Here is a 26,762-nt window from a genome sequence, read left to right on the forward strand (position 1 = left end):
AGGCATTGAATAATTGCCTCTGTTATAAGCCGCCTTGAGTCCCCTTCGGGTACAGATAGGCGGGGTATAAATAGGGTAAATAAATAAAAATAAATTCCTAACAGTTATTAGGAGCCCCCGGTAGTGCAGTGGGTTTAAGCATGAGCTGCTGAGCTTGTTGACCAAAAGGTTGCAGGTTTGAATCTGGGGAGTGGCATGAGCTACCACTGTCAGCCCCAGCTCCTGCCAACCTAGCTGTTCGAAAACATGCAAATGTTAGTAAATCAATAGGTACCACTCCAGCGGGAAGGCAATGGAGCTCCATGCAGTCATATCAGCCACATGACCTTAGAAGTGTCTACGGACAACGCTAGCTCTTCGGCTTAGAAATGAAGATGAGCACCACACCCCAGAGTCAGACACAACTAGATTTATTGTCAGGGGAAATCCTTTACCTTTACCTGCCTAACAGTTGCTAGGAATTATTGGAGTTAAAAGTTAAATATAATATAATGTGATATAATATATTGTATATACATATAATATTTATACTATTATAATGTAATACAAAATAATAATAATATATTTTATATTACACATTATTTATTTGTCATGTCAGAGCAACCAGTCCATTATATTACATTTCTAACAGAACAAAGCAAACAAACAGACAAATACAAAACTTGTGAGTTTGGTAGTTGGTTAAATGTCCTTTGACCAGTATCTGGCCACTTGGAGTGCTTCCGGTGTTGCTGCAAGAAGGTCCTCCATTGTGCATGTAGCAGGGCTCAGGTTGCATTGCAGCAGGTGGTCAGTGGTTTGCTCCTCTTCACACTCGCATGTCGAGGATTCCACTTTGTAGCCCCATTTCTGAAGATTGGCTTTGCATCTCGTGGTGCCAGAGCGCAGTCTGTTCAGTGTGCCCAGGAGGGAGTCTCTCATTTGGCATCAACCATTGGCTGAGGTGCTGGGTTTGAGGCTGCCACTTGCCACTTTTGGACTCTCACTTGCTGAGGTGTTCCAGCGAGTGTCTCTGGAATATATTAACTAATAATATATATTACTAATAATTATTATTAATAATAATAATATTACAATATAATGGTATATTTATTTATTTATTTCCTATATTTATACCCCACCCTTCTCTTCCCCAAATGGGGACTCAGGCCTAACAAAAGCATCATACAATACTAACATCATAAAAACAACCACAGTATAATCAAATTATTAAAAATTAAAACAATTAATTAAGACACACCATTAAAATCGAAATCCAAAAACCTGTCTGGGTCACTTCATTGCCATAAGTTGTGAGATCTTCTTCCACTTGCTGCTCACTGATCAAATGCTTGGTCCCATAAACAGGTCTTGATATTCCTTCTAAAAGACAAGAGGGAGGTGGCCAATCTGATATCTCTAGGGAGGGCGTTCCATAGGCAGGGGGCCACTGCTGAGAAGGCCCTGTCTCTTGTCCCCCTCAACTGTGTTTGGTATAGTACAATATAGGAATAGTATAGTAACTGCTGTGACCTTCATCCAATGACTAATCTAGATCAAACTTGGCACATAGACCTCTCATGACCCACTTTATGCCCTGGTGTGGTTTGGCCGGGGATGGACCATGGATTATGGGACTTGCAGTACCTTTGCTCAGTTCCTGAGATCACTGCAACCCTCATCCAATTACTGATAAAGACCAAACTTGGCACACTGAGTCTCCATGATGCACTCTATATCCTGCTGTTTAGAGGAGGACGTACCATGGACGATGGGAATTGCAATAACGGCACTCCCTTCCTGAGACCATTACAACTGCCAACAATGATGGATCAGGATCACAATTCACGCAGAGAGCCCGCATGACCCACTCTACATCCTGGTGCAGTTTGTAAGCCGCTCTGAGTCACCTTTGGGGTGAGAAGGGCAGCATATAAATGTGTAAATAAATAAATAAGTCCAAAAAATCTGGAGGGCTGAAGTTTGCCTATGCCTGCAATAGAGCTATCTCTCCCCCCCCCCCCCCAAAAAAAATAGTATTGTTGCTTCTCCCAGTTGGTCATGTTTCAGGAGCCTGAGTAAAGAAAGGCCAGGTTGTTGTAGGTTTTTTTGGGGCTATATGGCCATGTTCTAGAGCAGGGGTCCCCAAACTACGGCCCGCGGGCCACTTCCGGCCCGCCAAGGGCACTTATCCGGCCCACGGAGGAGGAGCCCCCCCCCCACACACAGTGCCCCTCCCTTGGCAGGCTCACGCTATCCGTCAGGCGGATGGGCAGCGTGAGCCAGCCAAGGGCAGCTGCTCCGCGAAGTCTACTCGCGCATAAAGTGCTTCGTGAGGTGCTTTACTTGCAAGTAGGCTGCGCGGGGCTGCTCCTCCCTTGGCAGGTTCATGCTATCTGTCAGGCCGATGGGCAGCATGAGCCAGCCAAGGGCAGATGCTCCGCGTGGTCTACTCGCAAGTAGGCTGCGCGGGGCTGCTCCTCCCTTGGCAGGCTCATGCTAATCGTCAGGCCCGATAGGCAGCGTGAGCCAGACAAGGGAGGCTCCATGCAATCATGCCGGCCACATGACCTTGGAGGTGTCTACGGACAACACCGGCTCTTCGACTTAGAAATGCAGATGAGCACCACACCCCAGAGTCAGACACAACTGGACTTCATGTCAGAGGAAAACCTTTAACTAGGAAAATTGTGGAAGATCCAGGATGGGAGAAAGAACTCTTGTCTGTTGGAGGTAAGTATGAATGTTTCAATTGGCCACCTTGATTACCATATCATAGCCTGACAGTTTTTAGGGAGAATCCTTTGTTGAGAGGTGATTAGCTGGGCCTGATTGTTTCTTGTCTGGAGTTCCCCTGTGTTTGAGTGTTGTTCTTTATTTACAGTTATAATTTTAGAGGTTTTTTTTGTTGTTGTTCAGACTAGAAATAGGAAGATTTCCCATTCTCTGCTCCTGGAATTACTGCCTAAAGAGGGCCAGAAAGAACCCGCTCTAAGGGCCCTTCCACACAGCAAAATAAGATATGTGCAATGTGCATAGGAATTTTTTAATTAATTTCTTTTTAAAAAAACTATAGTCCAGCCCTCCAACGGTCTGAGGGACAGTGAACTGGCCCCCGGTTTAAAAAGTTTGAGGACCCCTGTTCTAGAGGCAGGGTTGTAGCCAGAAAAAAAAATTGGGGGGTGGGTTGAAAATTTGGGGGGCTGGAGGGTTGAAACCTGCCTCCTAGCTCACACTGAAGCAAAGAGCACAGCAGGGGGCAGAGCAGCCTTCAATAGCCTGCAGCTCCGCCCCTGTCAACCACCTCCACCAAGTCTGGCCTCCTTCATGAGAACATTCAACACTCCCCCCCGCCCAACTTGGATGCTTTGCTACATCAGCCATTGATGCAAGTAATGACAGTGTGAATAAATTGTCAATATTTGCTTGAGATAGTGCTTGCAGTTCTGGAGAGACTCCTAATTTCTTGCGTCTCATAGCATGGCGATTTGGTTAACTAGTTAAAATTCATGAGTAAACCAGGTTTTCTTTTAACCTGAAAAATTTCGGGGGGGGGGGGGTTGAACCCCTAAACACCCCCCCCCCCCCCGCTACAGGCCTGTCTGGAGGCATTTTCTCCTGACGTTTCGCCTGCATCTATGGCCAGCATCCTCAGAGGTAGTGAGGTGAAAGAAAGGCCTTCGGGGAAGACTACAAACAAGCAGCTCGGCCACTCTTGGCCTTGTTATCTGAGGAGAAGCAACCGAGGGCAACGCGCGCGCGTGTGTGCGCGCGCGTATTTGTGTTGGTGAGGCGATGCTGCTAAGGAGTCTCAAACAGGAGGAGGTGAGAAAGAAGGGGCGGGGGGTTCCGCGCGCGCATTCAGGCCCACTTTCTTCCCTTTCTCTCCCCCTCCCCTCCCCTCCCCTGAGCACGTGGGCTTGTTGCCTTCCGTTGGCGAAGCGGAAGGAGGGGGCACTGCCCCTCTACCTGAAAGGCTCCAGGTAAGCCCTGACCGCGCGCGCAGGGAGGGAGGGAGGGAGGGAGGGAGGAAAGAGGGCGGCCGTTGGTGCGCGAGGCTCACCTTGGTGGGCGGGGCCAACGGCCAATCGCGGCGGCGCGTGCGGATGGTCCCCCCTCTCCCTCTCCTTCTCTGTGCTTTCCTTCGTTGCAGCCAGGGAGGAAGGGAAGAAGGGTAGCGCGAGGCAGAGGGGGATCTACATACACGCGCGCGCGCGCCGCCTCCCTCCCTCCCTCCTTCTCTCCCTCCCTTCCCAAGGAAGGCCAGGGCAATGGCATCCCCTCCCTCTTCTCTGCGCAGGTAAGAGGAGCGCCAAGGAGCAGGAAGGCGACGGTGGGGCATCTTTCCTTTGCTGGGGTCTCTCTCTGAAGGGAATAAGGAGGAAGAGGGGAGACCCACACACATGCTGTGTACCTAGTCTCCCCCAAAGTAAGGAGAAGGACTGCAATGACAGTCTCTCCCAGGCATGGGCAAACTTCGGCCCTCCAGGTGTTTTGAACTTCAACTCCCACCATTCCTAACAGTCTATTTCCCCTTTGTGATCAAGTACCGGGATTCCAGCCTTGCTGCCACCCTTCCTAACAGCGGAAGACGTCTTGAGATCTTGATCGAAGTCCTCCTCACCTGGATCTTTTCACCTCTCCCAAAAGGATGCCCTATTATGCTTGGGGAAGTAAATTGCAAGGGGACCAAGTCGGGGTTGTACTGTGCACCAGGCTGTACAACAGGCACGGCCAAACTTTGGCAGTAGGCTGTCAAGAATGGTGGGAGTTGAAGTTCAAAACAGCTGGAGGGCCAAAGTTTGCCCACAAACAGCCACATTGGTCTCGATTCTTGAAATTGAAAGATGCTGCTCCAAACACCTGCATTTTGCCCATGACAAGACACACAGTCTATTACACACATTGCTAATGAGCTCAACTGAGGAAAGTCAAACTGTATACCTGGGTTCCCTTTCCACCAGCCACCCCTTCCTGAACCCCGGTTTTCTGCACACACACACACACACAAATCTCATCACTTCTGAGACAGACCTGGGTGCTGGCTTTTGACCCCCTTGAGGAGGAGGAGGAAGAAGAGGGAAGATTGTGCTTCCAGCCTTGGCACGGCTATCTCCCCCGCCCACCCCACCCGAAGATTTTCCTTTATTATTTTCCTTTATTACATAGAACAGTGCCTTCAAAGGAGATTCCACCTGACGAGGAGGAAGAACTTCCTGACTGTGAGAGCTGTTCAGCAGTGGAACTCTCTGCCCCGGAGTGTGGTGGGAGCTCCTTCTTTGGAGGCTTTTAAACAGAGGCTGGATGGCCATCTGTTGGGAGTGCTTTCTTGGCAAGGAGTTGGACTGGATGGCCCACAAGGTCTCTTTCAACTATAGGATCCTATGATTCTGTGATTTATTGTGTATCCCATTATCTAGTGATCACAGTGGTTTGGATTTGGGATTTTTTTCAAATTTTTTATTTTGCATATATCTTTTGAATGACAATTTTTGGAGAATAGTTAACTGACACCCATGGGGATTGGTAGATGCCGGATAAATGCAGTTTCTGTTAGCCTGAGAGTTACTGTTAAAAATAGCACTCTATGCCATACCTTAAAAACGCTGTATTGACTGAGTATTAATATTGAAATGTGTTAATTAAAAGCAAATAAAGATAAACTAGACTTCATGTAAACAAAACAGCTCTCTTAAAATACTATTTCTTTGATTTTTTTAAATTTATTTTTTTACCAATGGCTTAAGGGTACTGGTTGCTTTAGTGCCAGGTAACTGAGAGTGGGCTGTACACTGTTGAACATGATCTGGGTAAATGTAGTTTCTTGTTGCCTAGGACAGAAAGGAGCCATGCTTCCTTTCTGTCAAAACTACTAATGGTGCTGAAGTCCATGTCCTTGCTTTTTTCTCTTATTTTAAAGGTTTTCCCGAGCCAGCTCCTAATGGTGGTTTCATGTGCTCTGAAAAAAGTTTCATGGGTGTGGGAAGGCAAGTCCGAGCCACCTTAACCCTTCCAGGAACTGCTTCCAGGAACTGCTGCCAGCGATGATGTGGAAGGTCTCACTTCTCAAACAGAAGATGTTGACATAAAGGGGGAGGTGCGTATAATTGTACTTGACTTTCCTACACCTCACCTGGAAATTCCATGTCTTGTTCTGACGCAACATTAATCTTCATAGCAAAGGGGCAGTTTATGCTTGTAGGAAGGATGTTTCCAGAATTTGCGATGGTGTGCCCTGCCAGCTTATGTCACAGTTGATCTATTACAAGGAAACTGACTTTTAAAAGATTTAATTGGTGAACCAAATACTTAGAGCAGACTTGTAGACATATATAATCTCAGTCTTGGGGCAAAGACAGAATATAAATAAAATCATATAATTTACTTGTTATGTTTTATTATGCTGATATGGGTTGGAGTTCTAGCCTTTCCAAACCTTCGGTGCTATCTCCTGACTGAAATATTTCATTACAAGGCAAGTGCCTAAAATCTTGAAAACAATATTGATATACAAAGCATTGACCATATGCATTACTATTTGTAAGTAATATCCAATACATCCAGTAAGGCTTTTTTTTTTTTAGTAAGGCTTTTGCCACAAGAGGCGCAATGCTTTGTGGAACTCCCCCTCCTTTTTCACAATTCCGTATTTTATTGTGTTATTATTATTATTTTTTTAATTATTAAACTTTATTTGTACCCCGCTAGCATCTCCCGAAGGACTCGATGCGGCTTACATAGGCCTCAAAACACAACACAACAATACAACACCTAAAGCAAATTAAAAACAGTTAAGCAATATTAAACAACAAGCAATAAACAATACATCAAGACACTAGAAAACTGGGCCGGGCCTGAGTAATGGGTACAAGATTAAAAGTGCTGATGTGGCAGGAGGTATGTAGGATTATAAGGTCAGTGCAGTGTGCAGCGATCTTAGTTCTACTAAAGTGCTTCTGGGACTTGGTATTGGAGATTCCTTAAATACGACCAGGAAAACAGCAACCAAACATATCAGTGCTTGCCAAGAAAAAGCATCCCAGAATATGATGTTTTCACTGCCATTTTTCAACATGGGAATTGTGTTCTCAAGGTCATGACTATGTTGACTTTGGGCTATACACAGCATTTTGTAACAAGGCCACAAGGTTATATTAGAATCTCCTCAGAGCAGAAAGCCTTTGTCCACCTGTTTGCTGTATCTTCCACATGCAGTTTTTTTTGTAAATACCAAACAAGTTTTGACAGGTTAATTTTAGTAAGTTTCTTCTTTTCATCCTTCCATAAACCCAGCTTTGTGTACTGTGTGAGTGATGCTTCTCCCATGGAAGGTTTGTTCCATATCAGACCTTGCAGATCTTCCCACCTTCCAGTGGTTCTCAACCTGTTGGTCCCCAGATGTTTTGATCTTCAATTCCCATAAATCCTAACAGCTGGTATACTGGCTGGGATTTCTGGGAATTGTAGGCCAAAACCCCTGGGGACCCACAGGTTGAGAACCACTGACAGCAATCGTTGTTTGGTCTCTTGGTTGCTTCTTTGACTAATGTTGTCTCTCAAGGCAAAGTTATGGTTGAGCCATATTCTTTCTTTGGGGAAATTATGAATATAATTCCAGGGATGTTCATACTTAAGGATTTAAAAAAATGTAACCCAGCCCTGACTGGTATTTCGGTACAACTGCATTTGTTTGAAATATTTTTTTTTCTCTCCCGGCCCACATCAACCTACTTAAAAATTTCTGGAAAACAACATAAAACATTCTTAGTATCCAATTTTAGAAATAAAAACACAATCTCAAAAATTAAATGCAACTTCACAAGGTGTTGGGATATGTAAAGTGTTGGGATCTTCTCTTAGGAACTCAAAATTCTGGCAGGCTCGTATTTATTATTTATTTGCCATATTTATATCCTGCCCTTCTCACCCCGAAGGGAACTCAAAGTGACACACATAAAGGCATAATTCAATGCCATACAATACATAACCAGAAAATAAAAACATATACATTAAAACACCCACTAAAACATTTAAACATTAAAATAATTACAATCACACAATCCAATATCATAGTCCAGGTCATTCAAGTTATCATTGCACCATTCCATATTTACGTGGTGCACTAATCAATTATCCAAAAGCTTCATCCCACATCCACGTTTTCAGTTTTTTCCCTAAAGGTCAGGAGTGAAGGGGATAACCTGATGATGCTAGGGAGGGAGTTCCACAACCAAGGGGCCACCAATGAGAAGGCCCTGTCTCTCTTCCTCATCAACCACACCTGCAAAGGAGGTGGGACAGAGAGCAGGGCATCCCCAGAAGATCTTTATCTCCGAAATAGTTCATAGAGGGAGGTGCATTTGGATAGGAATATGGGAGGAGTAAGGTAGGAAATAAGCCACAAGGTTCAAAATCAATGTGAAAGGATAAAATGCTGATTAGTACTTTTCCTGTTTTTAAAGCTGGACATTGTCAACCTGATGGATGGTAGCGAGAACCAACGTCAGTAATATGTATCCCTGCTGTGCAGTCTGTTCTCTCCTTTCTCCAAATGGGACGTAACCAAACATATAATATTGAATGAATACACGAACAATTTATTTTTCCTTTCCAATTCTTGCACCCAATGTAGGAGCAGAAATTAAGTCTGAAGAATTGAAATTATTCTGATTAAAGCATACTATTATGAGTACAACATTTTTTTTCTGTATGGGTTTTTTCACATTGAAAATTGTGGGATATCCTTGGGGAGAATAGATACACACATCCTTAGGGAGAATGGATACAGTAGTTCTCAATTCTTAAGTTCTAAATTCCTTTCCTGTATAGGCTGTTTTAAATATTTGGATAGAAAAGGGGTGGTGCTGAACCATAGCTGGTCTCCATAGACAGTGGTAGCAGTTTCCCCTTTCCGTGGAATGATGATTGACTTATTCACAGGTCATATCAAAATCTATATTTTGGATACAAAAACTGCCTTCAACTTATACACAAGAAATCTACTTATACACAAGTATATATAGTAAATGTTACAGGTGACATTTCTCTTAGAATCTCTTCCATAGGTAGAAGGAAACATAAGGGTAGATGAGCACCTTGGTGGAAAACCAATTATTGGGTGGACCCGGGGATTTCTTTAGGAGATGAAAAAATTCCTATACAGTGTAACCAGGGGTGGCATTTCAGCATAGACTGTTATCCTGTTTTCTGTATGTTTTTGATCATGTTCAGGTAAATCGACATGAGTGTTCTTAGGAACATTGATATACATTTGTATAATTGCTGTGTTAACACCATTCCTTTTTCCTCAAACATCTTGCAGGTATACCATTTGCCACCTAACTACCTCCATGAAAAAAAGAATACCATTATAAGAAGCACTTCTCTGTAGACTCTCCATGATGGCAGCTTATATAAAAAAGCTAAGACGATTCGTAATAAAACAGTTGTCCCAGGGAAAACTCTGGAAGTTTACCTTCGTTATTTTTATCTTCTTAATATTTTTGGTTTTGTTGCAACGAGAAGTAAGCGTTCAGGATTTCAATGAAGAACCAGGAATACTATCAAAAGACGGAAAGAGAAGTAATGTACTGGGCCTAGTTTTAAAAGCTGTAAACAATATTAAAGCTGTAAAGCCAAAAATGCAGATTAAAGCGCCTATTAGACAAACTCAAAATGCTGGACCAAAACGTTGCTTGCCAGGATCTTATACAATAGCAGAACTGAAATCTCACCTAGAACGTCCTCCTCAGGATCCTAATGCTCCAGGAGCTTCTGGTAAACAATTCAAAACTATCAATTTAAGTCCTGATGAGCAGAAGGAGAATGAACGTGGGTTTGAAAAGCATTGCTTTAATGCTTTTGCAAGTGACAGGATTTCATTACATCGGGATCTGGGACCAGACACACGACCTCCTGAGTATGTTAAAAAGTATTTGGATTTTAGAGCGAATATATTTTAATTTTAAGAAGAATATGCAAAATATTTTCAAATAGTTAAATTTGAGTATGAAAATGTTTTGGCTACTGTAATTAAAGTTATTGATACATATTCATTTTTGTTACATCTTTAGACATAACTTCTATAACTGTAGTACACGGTATTTTTCTAATCAGATTATCTGACTTTCACCATAGCATATACAACATCTAAGAAAAGTTAATATATCCTACTGTTAGTTCATGTGGACTCAGAATACTTTCACATATTTCTTTAAGATGAACTAATGAAGTAAGAAATGCATTTATAGTTCTTCTTGAAATGGTTTTCTAGCCTGGAATATCTTTAACAAAAATCCAGAATATATCTTGCAGATTTGAATGTTCACCTTTATGATGTAATGGAAACAATCACATTATTAGAATTCATGTTCATTTGTGTGGCTTTTCTTGTAATATGTGCATTATAGGTGGGATTTGTATTAATTAGGAAAATTTATAAGTTCTTTCATGGTTTCTAGTTGTGAGATACTACTTTAGATCTCATCAGAGCCAGTTATGAGCCTAGCAACCCAGGGCTGTTCAGAGTAGATTCAGGAACATGGGAAAATATTGGGGGGTGGGGGGAGTGGGCAACAAGGGCACACAGATTAATTCTTTCCCCCCTGAAATGCTTGCCTTTTCAAGTTCTCAAACAATTATTCATTATTCTCAAACACAAACATATACATTGAATTTATAATATAGTATAAATATAATATTTAAATATAATACATTTAGTTATAATTCTATTTTCTATTAGCCTGTAATTAGTAGTTTTATGGTTGATTAGTCTGTATTGGCTAATTATTGACAGGATTTTGTACCTGAGTATAAAAATCTGAAAGTTTTAATTTATATGGTTATGTAAATTCTGATTTTATCCCCCAGATGTATTGAACAAAAGTTTAAACGGTGTCCTCCACTTCCTACCACAAGCGTTATCATAGTTTTTCACAATGAAGCATGGTCAACTCTGTTGAGAACAGTTCACAGTGTGATGTATACTTCCCCTGCAATATTATTGAAGGAAATAATTTTGGTGGATGATGCAAGTGTAGATGGTAAGACAGTGTGACTTCTGTGTATATGACTTGTTTTTGCAGTTAAAGATTGGGGGAATTAGTTATTCTATACTAGTTTTCTCTTATTTAAATAACAAAATTGAACAAAAAACTTTGCTTTTTTGCTTGATCATACCTCATTGCTAATTTAGATGATATGGTTTTCTTTTTACTCGATACAGTTCAGACATCACATCAGACAGTGTTAATGGACATCTAAATACAGAATCTCAATTAATTGTGATATCTGAAAACCAGAATTAAAAATCATGGCTTGCACATCATGGTTTGTGTTGGCTAGCTTGGTATGATGTCTGAATTGATCAATCATAGTAATAGCCATTGCTGTGCCTCAAGAGGATGCTGCATTGACAGAGTCAGGAGTAAATGTAAAAATTGCAAGAATCTGGTGATGAGCAAGTATAAAACACGGCATTTGTAATTCTCAATCATATTCTTGAATGTCTAGAGCAGTGGTTCTCAACCTGTGGGTCCTCAGGTGTTTCGGCCTACAACTCCCAGAAATCCCAGCCAGTTTACCAGCTGTTAGGATTTCTGGGAGTTGAAGGCTAAAACATCAGGGACCCACAGGTTGAAAACATCTAGAGCAATGTTTCTCAAACTGTTCCTTTAGGTGTTTTCAACATAGTTTGGGAAACTCTGGTCTAGAGGTTTAAACCATTGTTTAGCATATGTCTGAACTGACTGTATTGTTAGTATCTGTTGCCTAAATACATCGACGGACACCCAACCTAGATGTTACTTGCTCAAAGAAAGCATGACTCTGGTTCTGTTTCTTTGCAGATGAAGAAGATAATATCTATATATATAAATCTGTTAGGTTGGTTCAACCGGACAGCAAAACTCCACAACCCCCCAACGAAACTGTATCAAAATTGCCATGCCCATAACACAACCCACAAGGTACAAACATATCTACTCAAAATGAAAAACAACACAACAACACACTCACAAAACGGCAAAACAACAAAACTCAAAAAACCCAACGAAACTTAACCAAAATTGCCATGCCCATAACACAACCCACAAGGTACAAACATATCTACTCAAAATGAAAAACAACACAACAACACACTCACAAAACGGCAAAACAACAAAACTAAAAAAAAACCAACGAAACTTAACCAAAATTCCCATGCCCATAACACAACCCACAAGGTACAAACATATCTACTCAAAATGAAAAACAACACAACAACACACTCACAAAACGGCAAAACAACAAAACTCAAAAAAACCCAACGAAACTTAACCAAAATTCCCATGCCCATAACACAACCCACAAGGTACAAACATATCTACTCAAAATGAAAAACAACACAACAACACACTCACAAAACGGCAAAACAAAACTCACAAACCCCCCAACGAAACTTAACCAAAATTCCCATGCCCATAACACAACCCATAAGGTACAAACATATCTACTCAAAATGAAAAACAACACAACAACACACTCACAAAACGGCAAAACAACTGAGCATGCGCATTGGTGCCCAGCAGCAAGTTCCCTGGCGCGCGCACACAGTCTTCCGGCCAATATTCCCTCTGCGGAAGCCATGCCCACTCCAAGCCCTGCCGCGCCGCTTCCCGCACACACACACCCCCTGCCGCACACACACACACACACAACCCCACACTCCATCACTCCCCCCACCGCCACACACACACACGCAACCCCACTTCCCCGCCACCGCACATACACACACAACCCCACGCTCCATCACACTCCCCGCCGCCGCACACACATACACAACCCCATGCTCCATCACTCCCCCCACCGCCGCACACACACACGCAACCCCACGCTCCATCACTCCCCCCGCCGCCGCACACACACACACAACTCCACGCTCCATCACTCCCCTGCTGCCGCACACACACGCAACCCCACTCTCATCACTCCCCCCACCGCCACACACACACGCAACCCCACGCTCCATCACTCCCCTGCCCCAATCTTACCTCCTTTTACTTCACGCCACCTCCAAACCCCACCCCGCCCCTTCCCGCCCTGTCAAAATCTAGGAAAGACAGGAAGGAAGGAAAGAAGGAAGAAAGAGAAAGGGAGATAAAGAAAAGGGGGAAGGAAGGAAAGTTAGAGAAAAAAGGAAGAAGAAAAGGAAAGATGGAAGGAAAGAAAAGAGAGACAGCAGAAGAGAAAGAAAAAGGGGGAAGGAAGGAAAGAGGTAGAGAAGGAAGAAATGAGAGACAGAGGGAGGGAAAGAAAAAGGGGGAAGGAAGGAAGGAGAGAAGGAAAGAAAAAAGGAAATGAAGGAAGGAAAGAGGGAGTGAAGGAAGGGGGAAGATGTAGAGAAAGAGGGAGGGAAGGAAAGAAGGAAAGAGAGAAGGAAGAAAAGAGACCAGAAGAGAAAGAAAAAGGGGGAAGGAAGGAAAGAGATAGAGAAGGAAGAGGAGAAGGAAAGATGGAAGGGAAGGAAGGAAGGAGGGAAAGAAGGAGAGAAAGAGGGAAGGTTGGCCACAGCAACGCGTGGCGGGTAAAGGTTGTTATTTCTATGATTATTATGATGCTATTATTCCTATGAGACCCTTTTAGGGGGAATGGGAGAGGTGTCAGGTCCCAGAGGCAATGCATTGCATTATTGTTATTGTTATGATGGTGGTGAAATAAAAGGAAATAAAAAGAGAAAGAAGGAAGCAAACAGGGAGGGAAGAAAGGCAAAGGAAGAAAGGGGGAGCGAATGAAGGAAAGAGAAGGATGAAACCAAGTAGTAAAAGAAGGAAAGAAAGGAAGAGGTAGAGAAGGAAGAAAGGAGAGAAAGGGGGAGGAAAAGGGGGAAGGAATAGGTAGGTACCTCTCTTTCATAATAGTCCAGATATCTACCTCAACTTTGATAAGTTTTACTATAGGCCACAGCAACGTGTGGCAGGGCACAGCTAGTTGAGTTATATTTTTTAGCATAAATTCTGATGGTCTCTCCAGGTGCTTGACAGCTGCCAGAGCATTAAATTCTGGGTTTTAAATGCCGACTGCCTGACGATAGATATATTAAAATGGATAAACTTTGACTTTTAGTAAGTGGCTAATTATGAAATATAAAGTAACAATGATTTTTCTTAAAGACTGATTTGCTGGTTTTTCAGACTACTTACAGGATAAACTGGATGAGTATGTGAAGCAGTTCCATATAGTTAAGGTAGTCCGACAAAAGGAAAGAAAGGGGCTTATTACTGCTCGATTATTAGGTGCTTCAATAGCAACTGGAGAAACACTAACTTTTTTGGATGCACACTGTAAGTATACTCAATGGTTATAGTTTTTGGTCACCAATATTAACGATTTTTTCTTAATTTCTTTCCTGTACTTTTTGACAGTTTCCATAATGTATATATTTTGTATACATTTCTGATAGATACTCTCATTTTATAACACAAAACTAATGGGGTTGGAGAGAGTTTTGATTTCTGTAAGCTAAGAGCATCTTCTTAGTTGGTTCCACATTACTTGGAGCTACATCAAATAACGGCATAAAAACCTGTAATCTGAATCACAGGCTTAGGTTTGTAGTGCACTGGGAATATTTGGAAACACCACCCTTCCACTGTAACATTAAATTGGAAAATGGGAATACTACAGTATGATCTGACAACTCATTTCCTAAAAATGAGAACCTTTGTAAGCACAAGCAGCACTGAAGTACCATTCATTTCACATTTCTGCACAGACAGAACAGATGAATGAGGGGTTGAAATATGTGGTTTAAATTTATTTTTATGAAAGTGGAAAAATCCAATATTGAAATCATGAATCTTCTTCCAATTCTAGGTGAATGCTTTTATGGTTGGTTAGAGCCTTTGTTGGCTAGAATAGCTGAAAACAATACTTATGTCGTAAGCCCTGATATTTCATCAATAGATCTTAATACATTTGAATTTTCTAAACCTTCGCCTTATGGTCAAAGTCACAACAGGGGAAATTTTGACTGGAGTTTATCCTTTGGATGGGAAGCTCTTCCTGAGCATGAAAGTCAAAGAAGAAAAGATGAAACCTATCCCATTAAGTAAGTAATAATACTTCTTTTCTTTTACAAATTGTTTTATTAGAAATGTGTTTGCTAATCACAATTTCCCATTCATTTCTAACAATAAATAAATAATAATATAAAAGACATTTTTTAAAAAATTGTTTTTTCATTTCATTTATACGCTTTGTGCCTCTCACATTGTATGCAAGTTTCACATTTCCTTTTCATACAGCTGGATCAGCTAAGACTATTAAATAAAAATGTAAAAACAATATCAGCATCACACTTTTGACACAGAATCTGAAAAAAAAGCTTGCTACCCTTACAGACTGCTTTTTGTAATGACCATTAATTGTAGCATTTTGTTTTTAGGACATCTGTTTATATTGCAGACTGCTATTTAGATATCGTTTCTTGATACCTTAAAACATATTTATGTATCTAATTTGTAGTGTCTTATAAAAATAATGACATAATAGTCTTTTTTTAGATTAGTTCAATGTTTTGCGCAAGTTTTTTTGTTTTTTTTACTATAGTAATATTTGACCATTTTTGTGTTCTGGTTTTGAAACCTAATAATATTTTGCTCTGATAATAGTTTTTTGGTAAGACCAAATGAGAAACCTTTTATGGATCGATTTATCTGTTGAGTCATATTCCTTTCTGACTGGGACATAGGTTGTTGTAGTGATTATACTATACCCCATGTCACTGGATCATTTGTTTCAGATCGATAAAAGAAAGACAGGCTTTGGAGTTTTAAAAGTTGCTAGTTTATAAATGACTGTTTTGTTCTGTTTTATTTATTTATTTGCAGAACACCTACTTTTGCAGGAGGGCTTTTTTCAATATCAAAGGACTACTTTTATAATATTGGGAGCTATGATGAAGAAATGGAAATATGGGGAGGAGAAAACATAGAAATGTCTTTCCGAGTAAGTTTTGAGACAAAACCTTCAGCAGCTTCACTTTGCAGTTATAAGGGGACAGATGAATTTACCTCATGCTAATGATGAGCTGAGAAGATGAAATATTGTACTGGTAGATATGCTGTCTAGGACTTGGTCAGCATTTGACTACATTATTAAATAAATATATTTTGTTTGTGATAAGTAGTATTATTTCAGTCGTAGTGCATTATGAACTTGCCTGGACCTTAAGATCAGCTGGGGAGGCCCTCCTCTTGATCCCACCCCACTCACAAGTGAGGTTGGTGGGGACAAGGAAGAAGGGCTTCTTGGTATTAGCCCCCTGAATCTGATATGCTCCCCCAACGAAATAAGACAAGCAAATACTCTCTTAATCTTCAGTAAGGCGTTAAAAACCTGGCTATTTAACAAGCTTTTGATAATGGCTAGAGTATTACCTAACTATCGGCCAGAATTGATTGATTTCAAATGGTGTTTAAATTTATATTGTTTTTAGAGGGCAAATAGCTTTAAAAGTATTCTTTATTAATGTTTATATTATTATATTATTTAAATTATATGAAGTCATAATTGTTTATTGCTGTCTGTGCTCTATTGCTATATTATTTTCTGTATCTGTTGATTGTTGTAAGCTGCCCAGAGTCCTTTCGGGGAGAGGAGGTGAGGTATAAATAAAGCTTGTTGTTGTTGTTGTTGTTGTTGTTATGGGTTTGGATTTGCAAAATACATTCACAGCAAATTCGCTCCTGTAGCACTGTTGCCTGCTTCTGTGCAATGTAAGCTAATAGATTTGTTATTTTTCAGGTATGGCAGTGTGGGGGTCAGTTGGAAATCATACCTTGCTCGGTTGTTGGTCATGTATTTCGTAGTAAGAGCCCTCATACATTTCCAAAAGGAACTCAGGTCATTACACGTAATCAGGTTCGCCTTGCAGAAGTCTGGATGGATGAATATAAAAGCATATTTTACCGGAGAAACACAGAAGCAGCAAAAATTGTTAAACAAGTAGGTGGCGATGGTGGTGGTAGTAGAAATCAGTTGCTGCATTGAAGTTCTTGGTGAGCAAACATTTATTGTGAAATTGAGAATTTATTGTGAAAATATATAAAAATAAAAAGCATTCTATCCAGTTTGCTTTGCAGTATATTGAATGATCTCTCCATGCCAAATTTAAGTTTTCAGTTAATTCTATACAACTTTGGCTGTATTCATCCTTTTCTGATAGAAGTTAAGGAGTCTTTCTCAAGAACTGCATATGATTATCTGTAGTCAAAGTTAAAAGGCACTTCAGAGAGAATCTATTTTCATTGCAATACTTTTCTTTTAAATCTTTCTGTTCTGGGACACCTAAGAGGACTAACTGACAATATGCTAGTAAACATGTAAGATCTTGCCCAAAGTAGCATGTAGAGACAAGAGGCCTGGGTATTCACTACCTCTAAACTGTTCCAGGTCAATATGTCCATTTTAGATATGCATCTGGATAGGAGGGTGGAAATCTAGTTACTGAGGAAGGCAGTGAGTGAGTACACTAACCAAAGTTCCTTGATTTTGTGCAAGAGTTGTGTTCAGCTGTCCAACCTCCAAATTTATCACTGATATTCAATATGTACTCTTGTCTTTGGCTGAGAATGGGATACCCCTTTCCTACTCAAATAGCATTTTTTGAACCACAGGGTTTTCTTTAGATAAAGAAAGCAATAAGGAAGAAGTAGAGTTGTCACCATCGATTTCTGGACTCTTAAGTCAGTGGAGCTCCTGATTAATAGCGATTATTAGAACTGTTTCTGAGTTATCACCATACAGGAAGTTCAATGCTACAGTTTATTGTGGGTCTGCATTGATATCATAATAGAGTTTTCACATTTTAAGAAATGGATATGATGCTTAAAGTATATCAGTTTGTGAATGTTTTTTTTTTTTTAAAAAAAAGGCTAGGATGGAACCCAAAACAAAAAAATTATAGTAGGAGTGCTTCTATTCAGGGCCCAGCTAGCTTATAATACCATTTTTGTAAGGCTGTTTGATGCTAAGTCTTGACAGATGTTTCCTTGCTATGTCAAACAATGCTAAAGTCAGGCTTACACATTTTTGTTTGCCATAGTGAGTGTGCTGCACCCTCTGAGAAGTATTTCAAATGATGAGACTTCCCTCCCAACCTTGTAACTACAAAGATGAGTTAGGATCATCCTGTCACATCCCTTACCAGGACCAGATCAGGACATCACAATGCTTGAGGTGGGAGGTTCTGTTACTTCCTCCACCTCTACACTGTTCTCTTTCCATTTTGCTGCTGCTGCTACTCCTTAATTGGCGGCAAAACAGGCAGTGTTGTGCCATAGTGGATTACAAGGGTTTCTTCCCCAGGGGAAGGTATTGTGAGTTGTAAACAAGGTAGTCAACTTAGCTGTTCCTTTACTGCAACATGTTTGAAATATTATAAACATTTAAGTATGGTTAAAATGTTGCAAGTATTATTTACCAGTAGTGTATCAAAATGGCAGCTGCACAGGTAGTATTTAGACACCCCCTCCTGTCAACAGTTCATTCTGAAGATAAACTCCTGCTTGGAATAAGACATTCAGGAAAACTGATATGAAACGTTGAGTCCAAGAAGTAGCCACAGACGCTGATTGAAGAAGCACGTGGGAAAATATTCTTTTATTCAGAATGGCTAAGCAATGGTAAATAATTAAAACCTAACTAAGATACTGTTAAAAGTATTTGACAGTTCACCAACACTTCAGTAGATTTTGTGGAAAATTTTCTGAGATGGAAATATACCTGAATAGTTTACAGATGCAAGTGAATACATTATTTTTTGACTATTGTTAATAACAAAATTAACCAGCAAAATTGGTTAAAAGCTGCAAAAAATATTTAAGTAGATGTGTCACCAACCTAGCTTACAGACTTGGATGTCCTTGATTAAGCAGGGTATTATTTTCCATTTAGGAAGAGATGCCTAACTAAGCCCTTAGAAAATAACTTGTAATTTTGGCTAATGTGAGCTAGATCCAACAACAAAATGAGTAAAGGAAAAAGGCAGAAAAAGTGCCATCATTATTATTCATGCAGACCTTTCATAGTTAGCTCAAATAGCTGCTAGGGATTTAGTTTTTCTCCACGTTGCACAGTACATCAGTGCATGATATTTAACAGCCCTTCTAGTGGGCAAAAAAGATCCCTAAATATTCAGCATATTTATAGGTCATCTTTGTATTCAACTTATTGTTCTTTATGATACACTAGGAAGAACATGATATGCGTTCATGGTTAAACATTAGTGCATACTATACTACCTTTTGATTACTTTCACTAACATTAGAATATGATTTGAAACAAGAGGCCACCACTAATAAAAAAGAAAAAGAAAGGAGGTTTACAAAAGTAGATCTCTTGCTAAAAAATTTTATCTTTTGCACAGAAAATAAGATTCTTTGTGTAGCAATTGGAAGACAAAAATAAAAAGGTTGAACACTTATAAACTGTTTTGTGAAGTGCCATAATTTTCTTACTGCAGCTAGCTATGCTATCAGCACTTTTTATCAAGCAACAGTTATTGGATATCCTTTGTGTGATGCATAAAACTAGTAGGCATTATATTAAAATTGTTCTTCATAATGGTCGTTACTAAAATGGATTTGTTTAATCTAGCGAGGCTAGATTAGTATGGGATATTTCCCTATGGTTAAATGAGATACATTTCTTGTTAGAAACATCAGTCATAGAATAGAACCCCTGTTGCCTCCATTGCAAGATCTAATGCTGTTGTTTTTGTGCCACTATATAAACTGCAGCAGTTTCCTGATTTCTGTTCAGGTCTTCAAATTGTTCCTTTTTTTCTCAAAAATAGCAACAAAATGTTTGGTGAAAAATGTATTATTAGCATGGTGGCTGTTCTATATATTACAGCATCACAATGAGTATTGCTAAAGGAGGTCTCTTGCAGAAAACTCGTATTTGATCAAGAAATGAGACAAATATATTTTTTTCAAGGGATGAACATGATGACAAGAACCGTAACATTGTAGAAGGACATAGTTGTGTCCTTTAAACGGCCTCCATTTTGACATCTGCAGAAGTTAACTATACAGAAAACAAGCCAACATGGAAAAGTAGTGGTCTTCAAAATCAATTTTAGATATTAACAGGTTGTTCACCAACTTTTAATTACAAATACCCCAGTTTCTGCTTTCACTCAAATGTAATGTTCATATGATCTATTATTTCAGTTTGTCTTGTAAAATTTATTCTTTCAACAGAAAACATTTGGTGACCTCTCAAAAAGGCATGAGTTAAAACAACACTTGCAATGTAAAGACTTCAAATGGTATCTTAACAATGTTTATCCTGAAGCATATGTACCAGACTTGAATCCTTCATTATCTGGATTTGTGAGTATGCTTTCCTTTTAAAAAGTAGATTTTCCTAAGTGTATAGTATTTGATGATGCTATTCCACACTCACACATGTCCATTTAAATTGTTTTACTTAGCTAAAAAATGTTGGAAGAAGAGCATGTCTGGATGTCGGTGAAAATAATCAGGGTGGCAAACCATTAATTATGTATGCTTGTCATGGGCTTGGAGGAAACCAGGTAAATGCCATATATTTTGTTTTTAATAGCTGGTACAGATAAGTCCTAATAACAGTGCATTTTTAGGCAAAGCCTAGAATCCAATGGGAGGCCTTCATTTTCTATCTTCCATCCCCACTACCATGGGCTTTGCGGGGCTGGGAAGCCTTCTGGAACTACTTTTGGGCTGCTTGTTGTTCCCCCATTGTCGCAATCGCGTCTGGCGGGGACAAGGGACAGGGCCTTTTCTGTGGTGGCCCCCTGGCTGTGGAACACCCTCCCGAGTGAAATTAGATCTGCTGCATCCCTTTTGACCTTCCGGAAACAAGTAAAATCCTGGCCATGGGATCAGGCCTTTATAGATTAGGCTGACTTGCAAACATGTTGACTTATATAGAACTGAGGGACTGCCCTTGGACGATTATTTAAACCAATGACCGCTGACTTATTGATTGTTGTTTTTATACTGTTTTATATTATTTTTTACTGCTTATACTGTTTGTATTATTATTATATTGCCGTTAAATTGTGTATTTATGTTTTGATGTGGGCGCCATAGGGTGCCAATTTGTTAGCTGTCCTGAGTCCCTCTGCGGAGATTGAGATAGGTCAGGTTATAAAAGCCCGAAATAAATAAATAAATAATGAAGAAAATTCCATCACATATATCCTAGAGCAGGTCCTCGACATCGGATTTGAAGTAGGCTTTCAAACTTTATCAGGATCCCATGAGTAAAATATTAGCAATATATATTTTTTTGCTGATATCAAGCTTTTACTGTAACCTTAGGCAACATAGGCCTTTCAAACAACAGTTTGTTAACAGTTTAGGATGCTCTTTAGCATCTGTGAAACACCACAAACAAGTTATAAAGGAGTTTAGATTTCTTACTAGTTTGTATATAAGCTTTCCTTGTCCTCTATTTTTTTGTTTTACTATTTCTCACATATTGTTTATATGAACAAAACTGCCACATGTAGTAATTGGATATCAAATATGGTATGATAACTCAATAATGCTAGTAAAACAGAATATCAGTGTATTAACTGTTGAACAGTGTTAAATATGCAAACACTATATATGTGTTGTCACAAGAGACTCAGAACAGAAATGGATGGGCAGCTCCATACCCAAGGCAGGCTGTCACAGGTCCAAAAATACCAGCTGCATCCACCCAGATCTGGTGCTCTTCTCATCTCCATATGGCCACTGTTTTTCTTTTACGTATAGCTTGAGCACGGGCAGCTGCAAATACAAATTTTGTTTCTTCCTCAGTGTCCCTGAGCCCTGGCAGTAGCATCACTGTGTAGCAACAAAAGTGACCAGGGGCATTGTGGGGGGAATAAAAATGGCAGGGAGCAGCTGCATTTGGTACTTGCCAACTAGAACAGTCTGTTTTCTGCCTCAGCACAGTGAATACAACGACAAACCTGGAGCCATTTGTATGGATGGGAGTTAAAATAATCTATCTAACTATTTTTGGGTAGTCTGGTGTTCTCTTCATGTTGCTTTTTTGGTCTATGCTTTACATACATTCTATTTCATGTTATTAACTTATCCAGAATAAAGTCAGGTTATCTCTGTTAGTTCAAAATTGCTGTGGATCTCAAAGTATTGATTTCAGTCCAGTTCTTCCTGACTCCACATTTGTAACCATGTGCAAATAACTTGAATGGTGTCTCTAATGTTACATCTTGCTTGTATTTATGCTAGCTTCCTGATTGTCTCTGCCAAGCACTCTTCGTCTCTTCTTCAGCTTTTTGTCTGGCCCTTGTCTAAGGAACACTCTTCATTTCTGCCTTGTAAGCTTAATAATTTTGACTCTCTCTCTTTCTCTCCTCCTCCTCCTACTACTACTTTTACCTTTGCTTTCACTATACTGTCAAGGAAAATGCGAGTGAGTGACTGAGCAACCTGTCCTGAGTCATCCACCCCGTCTTTTTAAAAGCCCCATGCTGAGAGATCAAAGTTACTAAAAACTAGCTACCATTTTGAAACCACAGTATATGTATTCCTAGATAGCTAAGTGTCTGATGAAAAGTCTTTGAATGACAGACAAGGTGGGAGTTGTTCAGAACACACCAGCATCTTCTAAAATTTCTAGCTCTAAATATGCAGCTTGTCATACATTTGGTTACGTTAGAATAACTGCAATGGTACATAGGATGTGCTATTTTTTCTCACATAAGCACAAAAAGCAGAAATAGCTTCAGCATGCTATATAGCACAGATGGGCAACTGTATTGGGGCCTGAAACCACATTCAGACATCTGGAACTACTTTGGGGCTTTACTTTTAAGAAAGAAAAAAATAAAAAATACATCCAGACAGTCATTAACTTTGAGCCAGGATGGAATGAGGGGTTCAGAGTTTTGTGGGTGAATAGCAAGATTTTAAACGGAGACTAGAGTAAATGAAAGGGGTGAAAAGAGGGGCTGAAAACATTTGTAGGTGAGAAACAAGATTTTAAACTGAGATGTGGTAAGCTGGATGTAGTCCATGGACCACACTTTTCTAAGCCCTGCTAAATAGTTTTGATGTCATTTGTCCCACCAAAGATAAAATAATAAATCCATTTATAGGGTAATAATTCTGTACTATACCTAGCAACTGGCTAACATAAAGAATATTCTCCTGTTTACTGGTACAGGCTGAGTATCCCTTATCCGAAATGCTTGGGAGTAGTAATGTTTTGGATTTTGGAAGACCTGCATTTGCATATATGTTCATAATGAGATGTCTTGGGTAGGATTTAAGTCTAAACATAAAATTATCATGTATGTGTTGTATACACCATATACACATAGCCTAAAGATAATTTTATACAGTATATTTAATAATTTTGTGCATGAGACAAAAATTTCTGTACATTGAGCCCTCAGAAAGCAAAGGTGTCACTATCTCAGCCATTCATGTAGATAAATTAGATTTTGGAGCATTTTGGATTTCGGAATTCCAGATAGAGAATGCACAATCTGTATTTCTCTTTAGTTTCAAAGTAAGACATCAATAGTATTGTATTGTACAAAAATGCATCAATCTGACAAAAGTATAGCTGTATTTACCATAGTGCTGTTCTAGTATCCTTATCATGTTACATTTCACTGTGCATTAATGGCTTGCTGATCTATGACATTAAGCTACCTAGTTTTATTTCTTATAATTTATAGACATCTTGAGTATGTTGCATCAAACATTAAGCATTTAAGAATTCATTAATTTCAATGGCAAAAAGCAAATGCCAACTTTGAAATCACCGGGCCTTAAAAGTACTTAATTTTTGTTTTGATTACATCTTTTTATTCAGAATTACTATGTAGCTTTGTTATACTGTATTCTTCAAAAAGTGTAGATCAGTGGTTCTCATCCTGTAGGTCTCCAGATGTTTTGGTCTACAACTCCCAGAAATCCCAGCCAGTTTCCAGTTGTTAGGATTTCTGGGAGTTGAAGGCCAAAACATCTGGGGACCCACAGGCTGAGAACCACTGCTGTAGATGATAAATATATTACTTTCAGAATTTTAGTCATCACACACATTTTTCACCCCGTTATTCTCTCAACCCACTTCCTCTGTTTTATGTATTGGGATGAAATGAAACAAATTGTACATTTTCAATATCTATGTCCATCTTAAATGGCCTGTCTTGTATTCTGTTATATTTACCAGGTGCCATAATTATTTTAGCAATATGTGGCAAACTTATGAATATTCCATTTGTGAAACATCATTCAGGTATCTAAACCTGAATCTGGTATCTGGAGACCAAAATTAATATGCATAGTGTTTAGGTAATTATTTTATTACATTTATTTGCATAGTACTTCGAATATACTGCACGCCATGAAATTAGACACAACATCCAGAAGGAGTTATGCCTACATGCTTCTCAAGGAGCTGTACAACTTAACGAGTGCGGTTATAAAGGAAACAAAAGCAGGACTCCTAAAGAAGAAAAATGGGAGATCAGAGAGGTACGTTTTTAAAACAGTTCTGTCTGCCCAAACCGAATGTGCTGATATCTGTAACTAGAAGTTAATGAATTCAGAGATGGGCAAATATCAGAGTTACAGAAACTTTGTTGGTGAGTGTCTTTATTTCTTTTTACTAGGCCCACCAGCCAGAGGCATGTGCAAAAGATATGCAGGTTTAAAATTACTGAGGCAGTCATTTGTTTTTGTTATGGAACTCAAGTCATACCACATACAAAATCACCCTTGGATGTTCCTGAGAATTCTTCATGTCAATATAATTTATAGCAGAAAGGGAATTACTGTATTTTTCTGGAAAAAGTGGATTCAGAAATATTTACCATTCTGCTTCACTTCATTGCGAAGTACCTCCAGCTATTCTCTACCATTTCCTAAAATAACAAAATGTGGGGTGATGTTTTGCTTTTGTTGCTCAAGTTAAGCTTTCAAATATTTTGCCTTGTTAGCTCCCCCTTGCAAAACTTCCTGGAAGAAATGGTAGTCCTCCATTTCCCATCTTACTTTTATTGACCCTTTACTTTCCTAATTATATTACTTTACATTAGGGAGGGAATCATGTGACCCTCCAAATCCCAGCAAGCCCTAGCCAACAATATTGGTTGGTGACAATGTTGGGAGTTGCATTCTCGGGATGACAAGGAAACGTACCATATTTACTCGAGTCTAATCCTCATCTTTTTGGGCAAAATTGAGGTGCGTATTAGACTTGATGGCGTGCTAGAATCATGCACATAAACCCACCTGCTTGAAAAGGCCCAGAGGAACTCGAAACCCCAGAGGCCAAATAGGGAGGTGAAGAAATGTGAAGAAGCTGTTCCCGATGGTGGTGACAGCTTCAGAGCTACATGGCACTCATAGAAGAAGTACTTGACTGATGACCCACTCATTCCTGCTGCTTAGCCTTGTATCCTGCCTCCCGAGTGGCCATCAGGGTTTCTCAACCACCCTCCCCCAAAGCTCAGCCCCATGCAGCTTCTGACTGGCCTCATTCATGAAGCTTTCAAATCTCCACCTCCTTGGTTTTGAAATACTCATGAATGAGGCCAGTTGGGGATCGTGCAAGGCTGGTGAGTTTGTCCACCTCAGCCTGATGGAGCAGCATGACTTCCTAAATGGCCTCATTTATACTACCTGCCTCCCTTATGTGTTATGCCAACGGTGTTGGGTTCATTACATTTCAGGGCAGACCCATTTTTTTGCAATACGCACCTTCAAATTTGAGGTGCACATTACATTCAATGGAGCATTATACTCGAGTAAATACAGGTAATCAACTTCTGTTGGGCTAACGGGAAGGAACCCCACATAAGTGGATTACAATTTCAGCCATCCCAGAATGTATCTTCATAGTAACTAGTCTCACTGTCCAACATATGGAAGGATTGAGGGTATCTGGAATGCTGTATGATTCCTCCTCCCATTGATCCATGTCTCCAGGTATCACTGAACCCCCTTTAAATTATTTATGTTACAAGGAAACAGTCTGTTTGAAATGTAATTAAACATATTTGGAACTACAGGCATTACGTCCAAATAAGAAAAGATTTATGCATCTTTTAGTACTGCATTAGGCAAAAGTAGATGATTAGTGAAGTATCCTGGATAATATATACAACTGGAACTGGAAGGATTTGTTTTCAAATTCTCATGCAATTATATAGGTCTCTTACCACTTGCTTCACAGTATTATAGTAGGGATAAACATGTGGAAGTTTTCAATTTAACTTCGATCATTTTAGAAGAGAAGTAAAATTAACATTTTTTTTTCTCATCTTCTAGGACCAGTTGTTATACAACACAGCACTAAACATGTGTCTTACAGGAAACAGGGAACATCCTAGTATGGTACCATGTGATCCCTCAAATCTCTTCCAAAAATGGATTTTTGGCCAAAACATGTAAAATCTGCTACTGATAAATAGATATTTATCAATAGTAACATCATCATCTTCAAACTTTTACAGATTTAATTTAAATTATGGAAACCAGCTAATTTGTAAAGCATTTTAAAGCATTTTTAGCTAGCAACAAATCCAAAGAATTCATAGACTTCTCAAATGTTGGAAAATGTTTACATAATATTGGAAATTATATTTCCAGTATAATTTTTTAAATTAAAAATATCTTTAAGATGTTGGAATTCCCTTGGTTTGGGGATGATTTCTAAGGGCTTTATATGCATATATGCCTGTTAATAACTTTGGGAAAACTTGTCAATAAAGATTAGATTTTTTT

General features: G+C 39.6%; 1 protein-coding gene and 1 long non-coding RNA gene across 6 annotated transcripts; one reads left to right on the forward strand and one right to left on the reverse strand.

Annotated features, from left to right (window-relative positions):
* On the reverse strand, window positions 1–4,132 carry LOC137097662 (uncharacterized). The gene is made up of 3 exons (XR_010910334.1): window positions 4,043–4,132; window positions 1,241–1,362; window positions 1–1,026 (listed from the first exon to the last, which is right to left on the reverse strand). It is a non-coding gene; the product is annotated as an uncharacterized lncRNA (long non-coding RNA).
* On the forward strand, window positions 3,678–26,762 carry GALNT3 (polypeptide N-acetylgalactosaminyltransferase 3). Of its 5 annotated transcripts, none has more exons than XM_060778315.2 (12): window positions 3,678–3,804; window positions 5,900–6,076; window positions 9,302–9,898; window positions 10,849–11,021; window positions 14,148–14,297; window positions 14,830–15,064; window positions 15,846–15,963; window positions 16,762–16,962; window positions 20,223–20,354; window positions 20,456–20,557; window positions 24,357–24,509; window positions 26,307–26,762. In XM_060778315.2, the coding sequence occupies exons 3-12, from the start codon at window positions 9,378–9,380 to the stop codon at window positions 26,427–26,429; spliced, it is 1,908 nt and encodes a 635-aa protein (XP_060634298.2). In that variant the 5' UTR covers window positions 3,678–3,804; window positions 5,900–6,076; window positions 9,302–9,377; the 3' UTR covers window positions 26,430–26,762. The 5 variants fall into 5 exon arrangements, with proteins under 5 accessions (XP_060634298.2, XP_060634306.2, XP_060634277.2 ...); XM_060778323.2 differs by lacking the exons at window positions 3,678–3,804; window positions 26,307–26,762 and adding exons at window positions 3,859–3,962; window positions 22,251–22,339 and having other exon boundaries at window positions 24,357–24,441; XM_060778294.2 differs by lacking the exon at window positions 3,678–3,804 and adding an exon at window positions 3,860–3,962.

This window comes from Anolis sagrei, chromosome 1 (assembly GCF_037176765.1).
Source record: "Anolis sagrei isolate rAnoSag1 chromosome 1, rAnoSag1.mat, whole genome shotgun sequence".
Classification (NCBI taxonomy): domain Eukaryota; kingdom Metazoa; phylum Chordata; class Lepidosauria; order Squamata; family Dactyloidae; genus Anolis; species Anolis sagrei.